Source organism: Crocodylus siamensis, chromosome 5, assembly GCF_052110815.1.
Source record: "Crocodylus siamensis isolate JL-2025a chromosome 5, ASM5211081v1, whole genome shotgun sequence".
Classification (NCBI taxonomy): domain Eukaryota; kingdom Metazoa; phylum Chordata; order Crocodylia; family Crocodylidae; genus Crocodylus; species Crocodylus siamensis.
Window position 1 is genome coordinate 60,261,670 of NC_143399.1, and position 13,593 is coordinate 60,275,262.

A 13,593-nucleotide genomic window follows, 5' to 3' on the forward strand; every position below is an offset into this window, starting at 1 on the left:
AGGGAAAGGTGATTAAAATGAACTGTCTAAATACTAAATTATTTTATTATTATTATTATTAATAAATATTGTATTTCCATCATTGCATACATCCAAGCTAGAGCATTTTATTAATCTTTGCCACCTTTAATCTTATGGTAGGTGAACGGCAATGCTTTAAAAAGCATCAGAGAAAAAATCATAGTGTTTTCCAACTCCTACTACATCAGTTGGTCTAATAAGAGATATTACATCTACCGAAAGAACCTTGCCTGCCAGTGTTTTATAGTCATTCTAATAAATTAGTTTTATGTTCAAAAAGTACCTGATAATAATTGAAAACCTGTAGAGTTTACTAAAAGAGTATAGTATTGTACTTGTGCAGAGAATCTAAATATTAGGTTCAAATTGATCACACATTTCTGTGACCTATTGAGTTGGGATAAGGAGCAAAGCATCACAGAGAACTGTCCATGGGCACCTTAACTTGTGAAATTATTTTTGAATCAGAAGCAAAATTTACAGATTTGCACACACACACAAAAACTGAGCTTCCTATATAATGATAATCAATATATAATAAATAATGAACACATCCTGCTAGTCTCAGACATGCAGTGCTTCTCAGGATTGGCCAGAGATCTTTCCATGTGACACCTACCCACCCAAATTTCTATGACATAAAATATGTGAACACAATAATAGGTAGGATTAGAAATTGTCAACTAAAATTATAACCTGTGTGAAAGTTTTCAAAAAAGACTGTATTAATGCAACAAGCAAGCAAGCAAGCAACCAGAAATAAAGTAAGATCCAGGGGGGAAAAATCTACAGAAAACCTTTTAAACCAACACACATCATAATGGACAATACTGGGTGAAATGGTGGCATTCTGAGGTAAATCCAAGTTATATCTCTTAGTCTCAGAGAGGCTTCCTGCTATGGCTCTTGAATTATTAAGAGGTAGCCTTTCCAAGATACGTTTGAGGAATATGATGGAGTAGCATGGGGAAATCTATGTTGCAGATGTCTGTGTTGTATTGTCTGGACAAATGGTACCAATCATGGTACCTGACAATTTTCTTGAGCACTAAGTTACTGTTAAGTGGTTAAAAATAGGAAAAAATACAAAAAAATACGACTAAATAAAAAAGGTAAAAGGATCCTCCACTGCATGCTGTCTTTTGGAGTTTAGACCTGCATAAAATAGACTCCAAATACACTAAATCATAATGTTCCTACTTTGCACACATGCAAATGACCACAGAAAATGTGAGGCAGGAGAGAACTAGCCTATTTAGTTCCTGCATAATGGAAGGAATGTCTTGCTTATGTTCTGGATTTTCTGAAGTTAACTGCCATTAGTGGCAATCAGAAGATATGGCAGGATGGCATCTAAGGCTGCCTCCTCACAAGTGGGAACTTCTGTTTCCCCAGAGACAAGCATCAGCCACACACCTTGTGTGGCTGCTACTTGTCCCTAGGAAACACCTGAGCCGGGAACACTCTGGCTCGGGTGGGACAGGGGAGGCTGGGGCCAGCACCTGTGCTAGCCCCAGCTGCCTTACCTGGGGCCCTGTGGGCCCCAGAGAGCTACAGCCGTGGCACTCCTGCAGCAGGGCACCTGGCTGGCAGCCAGAGCATGGCTCCAGCTGGCCAGGCTCTGGTTTTGGGCCTGCCACCACATGTGCCACCCTGCTCTTTTTTGGTGTGGGTTTTTTTGACCCTGGGATCTCCACACACGCACATACCGCAAAACAGTGCGAGGAACGCCTGCATGTGATGTGTGTGGAGCTACAAATGGGTCTGCATTACCGCCTGCCACACATGAACGCTCATCTGGATGCAGCCTTAGGGATTAACTGTTTAAGGAAAGCATAAGCTTTAATAGGCAATAACCTACCTCACCAGATGGCAGGTGTTAGTGACACATCACTGGTAACAAAAATGTTATTACTATGAACCATTTGGGACAGGTTCCTGTCTGGTCTAACCATATATATATATACATATTAGTGAGAGAGAGAGAGAGAGAGAGGTATTGGTGATGCATAGCAGGTACATGTGCACCCCCTGAGGTTGGTGGTGTACCCCCAGTGAAAAGTGCCACCCCTCCCCACTGCCAACACCACCAGCAGCGTTTGTGGGTAGTCCCCGATTGCTGTTGGCCACCACCAGCAGCACTTGCCACCCCAACCCCCACTGCTGACACTGCCGTGGCCACCTGCAGGAGCTCCCCACTCACCACAACACCCCCACTGCTGACACTGCCACCGCCGCCTGCAGGAAGTCATCATACCCCACCCCCAGCTTCTGGGGGCATGTATCATTCATGTATCTAGTTCTGCTGAAGTCAATGGATCTAGTAAATTACATCAGGAAGGGATCTGGCCTCCGTCTACAATTGGTGCCAATGTTTGCATGGGTAGATGCTAACCTTGATAGAGTTTGACATTAGTTGCACTAGAGCAATAAATAAATACATGAAGCTTACTTCAGTGAACCTTCTTTAAATGTAGGCTTGCACCATTGCAGCCATTTAATTTGCTAGCACCAGTGGCTGAATACAGGGCAATACCTAAATACAGAGAAAGTTTCCATAAAAAGAATTAGATTCAGATGAAACTATGGAATTCAGATAGCATACTGAAAACATCGTAGTCTTTTGCCTATTATCTAACTGATTATCAAAGGCTTCAGAAAGAACAGTACAGTCCTGCTTTCATGTACTGCAAATGTTTACTCAGCAAGTCATAGGCCATGGTATTTGCCTTAAGCCTTTACCTCTAATTAAAAATAGTCTCCAGGAGGAGCAATACTGTCTCATTTTACAACAGAGTTTTCCCCACAAAAAAAATTCACTGTAAGAAAACATATTTGTCATTGATTTATGGTTTAAATGAGGTGCAACTATGTAATCTACCTAGGCCACTGAAATATTTCTCACTAACTTTAATAAGCTATGATCAGGGCAAAATATCCTTATTCTTCCCAGACATGTTAATTCTTCACAACCAAAAAGAAAGGGAGACAAACTGAAAAAAATTGTCAAGGGGGATGTCAAATTTATGGACAGCATTGTGGGAAATTCAAATGAGGATTCAGATTTTCAAAAGTCATATATATTTGAGTCTGTGGAGTTATGTCTTATTTTATAAAAAGGGGGAAATTGTTAAAAACGTTATACCTCACCCTCCAAAAAAGACAACACAATAATACATCTTCATAACATTAAACTATTAGATTTTTTGTAAGTAGACCCTTAGTAAGCATTTCACAAAGATCTTCCATAATCATTTAATTTTTTTTAATTATTTCATGCCCAAGAACTATGGTGCAATTCCACACTGAAATAGGGGCATTTCATCTGGAACTTCCCTTATAACTTGCACCACTCCTCGCTAATATTTTCACGTGTGTAGTGGTTTCATCCCAGTTTTAGACACCTGAATACTCTGAATACAAATACTGCTGAACCTAAGTAATCAACAGTTTTAGAAACAATAATAATACTGCAAAAGGAAGTGGGTTGTAAAGTTGCTGCAACAAGTCAATATTGAGACCATCTGGTTCCAAAACATGTATTTTCTTTATTTAGGAGAATGAGTCCAAATATTTGTTGGCTTTGTAAGTTATTCAGAGATGATGAAAATGGAGTCACTTCTAAGTAAGTAGCTCTTTGATTTTATGTACAATTTAACAAAATAAAGGAATTCACCTTTCTAACCAAGACTCAAAACATCTACATTCATAATGAAAATTTGCCAGTTCATGCTTACTTAAAAAAAAACAACCCCCCAACCCTCACTGTCACCTATGCTGCCCAGTGATCATCCGTTGTGCATACTGTTGCTTCACAATTGATCAGTGTTAAATGTTTTGGCATGTTGCTTATATTGCACATTTGTACCCCTATGGGAATTTTTTAAAATTATTTATTCAGGAGCAGACTACTAGGCCTAAGTTCTCCTAATTAGTTTTAGCCTGCTAAAGTTAATCGAGCTACATCTAGCATGAATTTGACATACAATGTTTTGATTCATAGGTTTTAAACTCAGCCACTGACACATGCAGAAAATACATTAAAACAGAGGCCCGATTGTACAAGCAGTTTCCAATGAAGCACCAATTTATTTCTAAAGAGTCCTCCAATACCACTGACTTCAAAGGAAGTTGAGAAGTTCAGCCCTTCAGATCTGTCATTGCACACCAGGACTGGCCTAAAACTAACTGCATCAAAACTGTTTTTGACAGAAAATTGGGTTTTCAAATAAACATTTTTGTAAAACGGTATTTTCTGCAGAAAATATTGCCTTTTTGTTGAAAAGCTACACACAGACTTCAGTTTCTGAGTAAAGACCACAGAGTTTTTAGAAGTACCTTATAGGAGTTATATCTTGGGTGTCTTCCGCTCCAATTTACTCACTTTCCCCACACTATTTTTGATAATGTTCTGCAGCTAACAACCTCAATGCTCCAGTAGAATGACTTAGCACGAGGGAAGACCATGATACGTCATGTAGACTGGGTCAAAGTACCCAGTCTGGAAGATAAAGGAGAATGGGAACCAGAAGCAGATCTAGGATTTTGCAAAAGGGGTTATGGGAACAGCAGCCAGCATTGAAGGAGTAGAGCACCTCCCGTCACCAGTCTCTTCCCACTATACAGTGGGGCATATAGACCATACCCTTGGAGTAGCAGGTGGGGCTGTAAGTCCCAAAGAAGGCAAGAATTCCTCTCGCCCTTTCCCTCTATGCTCGGAGGCATATCCCTTTCCAATCCCCTACTCTCCCATTCCCAACAACCACCCCCCGCCTGCCACTGCCACTATCCCTGATTCTGCAGAGGCAAGAGGAACTCTGTGGGTGCTGACAGACGCACAGGCCCCTTCTCTAATTCTTGCCATTTTACATAAGAGTTAAAGCACCCCCCCACACACACACACCCAACAGATGTTCACCTGTTGGGTCAGGGGCATGGAAGGGAGGAAATCAAGCTCCACTTCAGAGCCAATTGAGTGGACAAGCCTGCCTGCAGCCTGTCCTCACTAGCCCTGCCCCCCTTTTCCAGCTCCCATGCTGTCTGTAGGAAGGGAAGGGGAATGAGCTGCAGGCTGGAGTCTGCCTGGCCTGAGTTAGAGAAGGGTGCTGCACTTGTTGGCAGGACAGGGGGGCTCCAGTCCATCTGCCCTGCCCCCCGTAGATCAAGCCAGACAAACCTCAGCCTGCAGCTCACTCCCCCTCCCTTCTCCCCCCTTTCTTCCAGCAGACAGCACTGGGGTTGGGACCTGGCTGAATCAGCCCAGCCCTGATCATGCAATGGATTGACTCTAGGGAGCAGAAGTTCCTTAAGGTACTCCAGTGTAGGATGCTTTCATTTGCTGTATGATTGGCCACATTTAAAATGCTCTGCAGGCATGCATGTGTCACAGCACAGCTGTAGAGTGCTTTTGGGGGCCCAAATGTGTGACAGCTGTAACTTCTGTCTGCACCTGCCCTAGCTTAGCTGCACAGGGGCTGGGCTGACCTCAGCTAAGCCCAGGACAGTGACAGGAGCAGGCAGGTAGGTTCCCCTTTCCTGCCTGGTCCTCCAGTGCTCCCTGACCACCCAGGAGCAGGCATGGGGAAGAGGAGTCTGCTTATCTGCTACCTTCAGTACTAACCTGGTCTGAGCCTAGCCCACGATATACCCCAGGTGGAGCAGAATAGGAGCTCCCCTCACACTCAGCACAGTGGGGATAACGACAGTGGCAGGCGGGGAGGAATGAGAGGGGAGATGGTATGCCTCTGAGCATGGAGCAGAAATGATGGGGACGGTATTAACTTCTTTAGGGACTTTAAGTCCCCAGCAGCTGCTCCTGCTGTGTGGTCAGAAAGAGGGGGATGGGGGTGGGAGGTTCAGCCATCCTTCTGTACTTCCTTTGCATCAACCCCTGAAGGGAGCATAAGGCAAGAGAACTACCACTCCCAAAAGCCATTCCAGTGGTGCAGAAACAATCTCAATACAAGAGATGGAGTAACTGGGTAGGAGGAGAAATAAGTCAAGTGATTTGCTAACAGTCACACATCTGGCGAGTGACAGAAATGAATACAGAAATCTGGTCTCCCATTCTCCTTCCCCCAGCATTATAAAGATTCTCAAAGCAACATATCCTACTGAAAGCTGCACATATTGATCTTTCCCTACAATAAGTCCATATTTTTCCTCCATTTACAAGGCAAAAAAGATTTTCCCATGTGCCAGCTCCCCTAACACAAGTTAAGCCATGTCCTTTCTGCTTCATAGATCAATGCTAAAAGCAAATATTCAGAAATGGAAATAAGGTATCAGTTTTGTAGAAGCTCAGACACCAGCAAAAAAAATGAATTGCAGTGATAACGCTAATAGTGGCAAAAATGGGTGTCAGTAACAGTAAATATGACGCAGAAACAACTCTATGAAAAGAAGATATTCGTAGGATCAAGATTTTTTTCCCCTGTAACCATGACCTTTGTGAGTTCACACAAAGGGAAGCTGGTTATTCATGACGGAGGGGGGAAATACTACTTGACAAGAACAAGCGATTATTAGCAGGAATTACTGAACACATGCAGTTCCCTTAAGTACATTAAGTTCCCTTGTGGCATTGCCAAGTCACTCTCTTTCAGACAAGGGTTATCTCCTACCACATACTAACTTCAATAGGTCACTACTTTGCAATGTTTTGCAACTATTGCAAGTGATGTGTGACATCACTTTTACCATAGCCTCACAATATACTGAGAACATTGATTTCTTCAATACTATAAACACAATATCAAAGATATAAAAAATAAATGGACTGATAAAGCGCAGAATACATGTGTTGTTTTCTCTAGCTATGTAAAAATGATTATGTAAATTAAGCATGTTCCTATATTTTAGATAATGATACTAAATCTAACATCATCTACAGTTAACTGCACCAGTCATCATACAATAACCTTTCCCACTTTTTCAAAGATTGTCACTGGAGGAAGTACTACAGTGGTCCCAATCTTTTGAAAAGCTGATAGCTAATAAATGTAAGTAATTTTATGTTTAGACTCTGGCAGTGTTACTAATCAATACATTCAGGGTTTTTTATCTAGAAAAGTATCAAGTAAGCTACAATGTAAGTAAGCTTCTTCCACTTTCAAAGGGAGCTGTGTTGCACAAAGCTACTGTCAGTGCTCACTAAGGGCACTAGCAGAGATGATTTTACCTGCTGTTTTAACAGGACAAACGGCCTGTAGCTGGACGTTCAGGCTTTTTGACCCACCAAACAAACAAAATAGCTGATCCAACCCAAAAATGGTGGATCTGTGACAAAAAGTTGCTGACAAAAAAAAATCAGCTGCTTTGTCACAGGAAGGTTTTCCATAACAAATGTAATATGTGAACCCCACAGTACTCCACATTCCCTGTTCTCCCTTCTCGGCCATCCCCTCCCCACCCCCTCACTCCAAAAAGGGCTCCCAGGCAGCTCTCTGACAAGGTCCCTTGGAAAAGGGTGATAGCTAAGAAGTAGCCCCATATTGTCATGCTCCAACTAAGAGGGGGATCCCCATATGGCCACCAATAGCTTATGACTATAAAAACAATGTTTGCCAAAGGCGAAAGAGTGTCCACATAGGAAGCTCCTTTATCCATTGCACTACACATTCACAGCCTAGTTTACTGGATGCTAACTATCCTTTTGGACAAGCTCTCATCCTTTAAGATTGTGCGACACACTACAATCCCTGCTTTTCAGGTACTTTATGAAAACTGGCATATTGTAAAGGAAAGCAAATGTAAGGTTGTTTTGGACAATCAAATAAATAGATAATTCACTACTACTACTATCCACCCATGTTCATTTTAATTAATTACAAAAATATTTAGCACGTGTAGGTAGGAAAAAAAATATTTTTTTTTTATGGTACTTGATTTAAAGGATGGTATAACAACAGTCCTCTATTAAACAGGAAATCAAAAGGTAGAAGTGACCTTTGAAAATTCATCACTATTTTTTCTTTGATGACCCTTGTAAATATATGTCATCATGAATTCTTTCAGTACTCAAAACTCGCCCCTCCCCCAATAAAAAAAACATGCATATAGTTGGTTTAAAATATAAACTCTTAATTGTATGGATCTATTAATGCTACCTCTATTTTCAAGTTTTAGGATCACACTGAAGCATCAAAGTACAAGATTTTTGAAGAGCCCAACACACAGCCCATGTCCAAAATAAACAATCTGTTAAGAACTGGGTGGTTTCATTCAATAGTTTTCAGCATGGGGCTATGCAAGGTATTACTACTCTGAAGCTCCCTCTACATGTAACAAGTGTCACGCAATTAACTAGTTAATTGAGCAATTAGCTTGAGACCAGCTACATGTGAATAGTAGCCATCACACAATAAAAAGGTCCAACCAGCTATAAAGTTAGACCTTGAAAACATGTACTAACTTGAATTGGCTGCTGTAATCCCCAAGGCTTGGAGTTGCATGAAAACCCTGGATCTGTATGGGGCTCTTCATCCTGGCTGTGCCTCAAGTGCAGTCAGGACCAAGAGTCCTGCACCTAACAGGGCTTTGGATCTCAGCTCCACCTCATGCTCAGTCAGGATGCAGAGCCCCATCAGCTGTCGAGTTTCTGGGTCCCAACTGCACAAGGTGGAACTGAGACAAGAGCCCCATCAGCTAAAGGGTCTCTGGGTCCGAGCTGCAAGAGGCAAGAGCATGGAGTGGCAGGAGGGGTGGTGAGTGGCCAGAGCATGGAACGTGGAGTGGGGTTAGGGGCGCGTGGTAAGCAGAGCCTCTGGCCCCGTCCACAGGGCCTGTACGGCACTGTCTGCAGGACTCCCCAAAGCACAGAGCCCAGGGCAGTCAGCTCAATTCCCACCCCCGCCAAGGGATGGCTCTGGCTGGGAGCTTTAGCCATGGGGGCTTTAGCCATGTGCAGCTGCTTCTTGCCAATCCAGGGGGAGCCCAGGATTGGGCTTCTCCTACACCAACAATAAGGTGCAGTTGGATCTAATGCACAATCCCACAATCACACACGTTTGGCATGGCAGGGGCCACAACTGCGTGGATCACACATTAGATCCAATCATGCCTTTACCTGTACATGTAGAGGGGGCCTGATAGGTATATGCATTACTACTCTGGGGCAGAGAAATCATGTACAAGCAGCAGACATTCTTATAATTTAGAATGCAGACCTAAAACATAGTCTCCTGAAGAAAACTTAAAACTCCATATTCTTGTGTGTTGGAGAAATTAACCTTTAAAAAAATTCTTTTGAGTCCACTTGAATGTTCAGTGATGTAGGAGAATGCAAGGTATAAATGCAAAGTCAGCAGTTTCATTTATAGTACTAGTGAAGCTGCAACCACTTACCCCAGAGTCATGTTGGTCTTAAGATATTAGTCTATATTATGTTTTTATGGCCTAACGTTTCTCACTATTGCTAAAATTTTGCTGTTCAACACGTAGCAGGAATCATTGAAGCCTCAAAGTTTTCATGGGCTCAGGCACTATGGGAGCAGTATCCTCTAATCCTTTTCACAGCAGGAATAAAGGAGACGTTACTAAACATCCAGTAGTCTCATGAACTATCCTGTACTAAGGTTAACACTATTGCTGATATGAAGCATCATCAGTGAAATGTTTTTAATTTTTAAAAAAATCTTATTGTCTAGAATAGAGAAATGTACAAAGCCTCATCAGAAAGGGAAAATTTTTGTCACTGGTTTATTGGTTATCTTCATAGGCGCAATAGAAATCAATTTCTTTTTCTGTATATGGCATGGAAGGACTAGAAAAATCCATCATATTTTTCAGTTTTCTATCCCAGTCAGACTGATTTTTTGAAGTGGCTTAGAAATTTCACACAGATCTACTGATGATGTTTTTAAATAACTGTCAGCCTTACGATTTTGAAGCCTCAAATGTTTTGCTTTCCTTATACATAAATATGTGCATGTGTAAGTTATAAGCATGTATGAAAGGAGTAAGATTGAAGTCTAGGTTTTTCATATAGTTCCAAGTGTTCAACCATCTCCAGATTTTTTAAAAGGGAAAAAAAATGTTCTATTGAAGCCAGATTATACAATATCTTTACTTACCTTGTAAGTAGTATGAATGACTTCAGGACTTCTTGTGGAATCAACAATTATTCAATACATAAATTGTTCAATTAAAGTTGTGTACCAGAATCTAGTCCACAATCCTAATCCAGACAATTTTGCTTAGAGTTAAGCAAAATCTAGTGGACAGCTCCTTAATGCTATCATTTATAGTATATAAAGTTTGACTTCTGAAATATTTTCAGATGGAATTATAATCTATAGGACCTACCTGAAGACTGAACACAGTGAGGAAAACATTGAATTCTGGCTCGCATGCGAGACTTACAAGAAGACTGCATCACAGAAGAAAAGAAATTCTATGGCCAAGAAACTTTGTAAAGATTATATTCAACCCCACGCTCCTAAAGAGGTGAATTAACATTTAAAGACTCACATACATACCCACACAAGAAAAACTACTTGGAAAATATGCATATCAGAAGGCAGCTTGCAAAATGTAACAGCCCATCCTCGTCACTGGCACTCCCTATACAAAGCAATATGCAAACCTTGATTTCTGAATTGCTGAAGTACTGAAACAAATCATTATCTCCATTTTACAGACCAAGTAACTGAGGTATATAGACAAGTCATTTAACCAAATACCACTGAAGGAATAAATGTCAGAAATTTACGGAACCAAGTTTCTGGTTCTCTACTCTCTTTTTTTTTTTTCAGACCCAATACAATGCCCATAATGTGAGTCTTTCCATTCACTTTACCGGACTTTAGATAAGGTCCTTACTGCACCTACTCATTAGTCTTTGCTTATGCACCTGAAAAAGAGGTAAAATCTGTCTATTTACATGTGTTTGGAAAAACTGACCAGTGCTAGCTAAAAGCCAATCAAGTCCCCAAAGGTACTGAAAGAGTTTGAAGAAGAATCCATTCCAAATGATTTACCTATATCTATTATGATTTACTATTTACCTATATCTATAACAATTTACCAATAGCTATAACTATTAATGATTTCCTGAAAACACATTTGAGCAAACCTGTGCAGGTTTTTTTCTGACAAATGGCAATATATTATAATAGCACTTTCCTCCTCGACAGGTCATTTTTAGTATCTTTACAAGGATGTGTGTTTAGTATATTGTCAATAATAAATAGCAATAATGCACCTTCTATCCCAGCTGGCACTGGAGGGGCAATACAGCTCTGAAAAATTAAACTAAATTATTTTCTGCCTAATTCATGATGTTATCTAGGTTCCAAACAACCTATATTGCCAGGGGTGTGAGCCAAAAAGTACACTGCTTGCTCCCTGATGTCTGACTGAGGTTAAAGGGACTGACTCAGTTTAAAGCTTCTAGATTAAAAGACATAATAGGATGGCTATTTCTATAAACTGAAATTCATGTGAAGAAAGGTAAAAAGTAAATTGGATTGGATTTAAAAATGTGATTTTTTTTTTATCCCATTTTGCTTGTGCATATACAGGAAATGCAATATACTCAAGATATTAACTCCATTTTACTTTTCCCAAATGGAAGGGAAGATAGAATTAACAGTCATAATCGTAAGTCAAGCTGTAAGAGATGAGGCTTTTTTTTTTAATCTCATAATTTTATACAATAAAATAGATGTTTGACTCTTTCTATTTTCTTTATAATTTCTGCTCTACTAAGACACTCATTTTACATTTTCAAGCATTTCTTTGCAAATATAAAGGCTACTGGTTTGGGTTTAGTTTTCTACACAAGACTTGATAATGTTCTCAACATAGTTCTTGCTCTAGAAAAACTCAGAGGTATTCAGGAAACTGTAGATTGCAGTTAAAACACTACAATCCCTGCAAAATCTTAAGACAGTAAATAGAACAGTCATTATCCACGTCTGCAGGTCCCCTTTCATTTTCTCAAAGGGCAAACCTGTCTTAGAAAATAGCAAAGCAATGCCACTCTATCTGATTTAGTGCATTATTTTGTTTGAGGTCAGAAGTCTAAATGTTACCAGCATTTCCTAATCTGATACATCCACAAAACCTTCCACTGCAAATCTTGGATTATAATAGGTGTCTGCACAGATTGTCTAGTTAGGGACAATGTATTAGTCTGTCAGATCATGTCTATAACAACTTCATACTATAACAATTTCAGTAGCTTATTATTCCAAAGTATAGCTTAATTGTAGTTGATCAGGACTTTGGACTATCAAGCTACCTATTTTTGTTCCTAAATATCATTTTAGGATGTTTATATGTATACCTAACTTACCTTTTCAGTATGCCTGCTTCTGGACAAGTCAGCCTATCAGTCTCACTTCTGGAGGGCTCCTGTGGTTTTTTGTCATAACTGGGCCCTCCAGCTTGGACATTTGTGTTGTCACCCACCCTGGAATAAGTAACAGGGTCACCTAATCCATGGCCACAATTTAATGCTGGCATAGAGACTTACTAGACAAAACCTTCAATCCTGGTCTCTGCAGGTAGCCCCCAGAAGCAGCCTCTATTTCTCTCTTACCAAGAGGAGTAAGGCTCTGGTCAGGTCAACTCAGACCTGGTTGGCCTTTCTACAGAGGACTTCTGACAAGCTGCAGTTTGCAGAGAGCACTTATTTTCCAGGCTTCCTGCTTCACATAGGAGCACACTATCAATCCTCCTTCCCAATCACCCCTTAGCAGCTGCTCTTCATCCCACTTTAGTCCAACACCAAACACATGTGTAGAAGATGAGAAATCGAACAAGCTGGCAAGCTGGCTAGCTCCAGGTCTTGTAACTTAAAGGATCAGGGTAGCTGCCTAAACTGATAATAAAGAATTAAAGACTCAGAGGGGGAAAGTTATTCTTTATTTTTTTTATGATAGTCTTACTGCCATCGCACCAACATGATATATGGTGTCAAAGCTGATTGAATTGGTGTACATCTACTTCATTTCTGTAGTGCTTTCTCTCTGTCTTCCATATGCGTATTGCAACCTTATGTATCATTGTTTTATTTTTCAGATTAATATTGACAGTCCTGCAAGGGAAGCCATTATCAGGAATATTCAAAAACCAACTCAGTCCTGTTTTGATGAAGCTCAGAAAATTGTTTACATGCATATGGAAAGGGACTCATATCCCAGATTTCTTGGATCAAATATCTATCAGAAACTTAGGCTTCAGACTGACAGGAATGATTCAGTGATACATTAAAGAGAAAGACTGAGGACTTGGAAAAGATTTTCTTCTAGTTAATGTTTCTATATGCTAAAGTAAACAAAACAGAAGAAGTGGTATTCTGGATGTATTTGCATGACAAGTAAAAATAGTATAGTCTTACATTGTTATTATATCTGATTGGGTCGAAAGGGATCTCAACAGATCATCGAGTCCAACTCCCTGCCTAGGCAGGAAAGAGTGCTGGGGTTAGATGACCCATGCCAGATGCCTATCCAGCCTTAAGATGCCTATCCAGCTAACAGTCCCCACTGTTTGTTCATTATTTGACAAAATAAAATAAAAAAATCTGAGTAAAGCAGATTTTTTCACAAAAAAACCAGCTTTCAA

The 13,593-nt window shown here is 40.4% G+C and overlaps 1 protein-coding gene across 1 annotated transcript; it reads left to right on the plus strand.

Annotated features, from left to right (window-relative positions):
• The first annotated feature begins 3,581 nt into the window (after nucleotides 1-3,581).
• RGS13 (regulator of G protein signaling 13) lies at nucleotides 3,582-13,239 on the plus strand. The gene is made up of 4 exons (XM_090049756.1): nucleotides 3,582-3,646; nucleotides 6,961-7,022; nucleotides 10,301-10,467; nucleotides 13,048-13,239. Exons 1-4 carry the CDS (start codon nucleotides 3,582-3,584, stop codon nucleotides 13,237-13,239), a joined length of 486 nt encoding a protein of 161 aa, XP_089905882.1.
• The last annotated feature ends 354 nt before the right edge of the window (nucleotides 13,240-13,593 follow it).

What these genes read in the sequence shown, in the direction of transcription:
- RGS13 (XM_090049756.1), top strand. Translation starts at nt 3,582, where the DNA reads ATGAGTCCAAATATTTGTTGGCTTTGTAAGTTATTCAGAGATGATGAA. An exon ending in GAAAATGGAGTCACTTCTAA is followed by an intron (nt 3,647 to 6,960) that starts GTAAGTAGCTCT and finishes ACTTTTTCAAAG; the next exon opens with ATTGTCACTGGAGGAAGTAC. An exon ending in AACCCCACGCTCCTAAAGAG is followed by an intron (nt 10,468 to 13,047) that starts GTGAATTAACAT and finishes TTTATTTTTCAG; the next exon opens with ATTAATATTGACAGTCCTGC.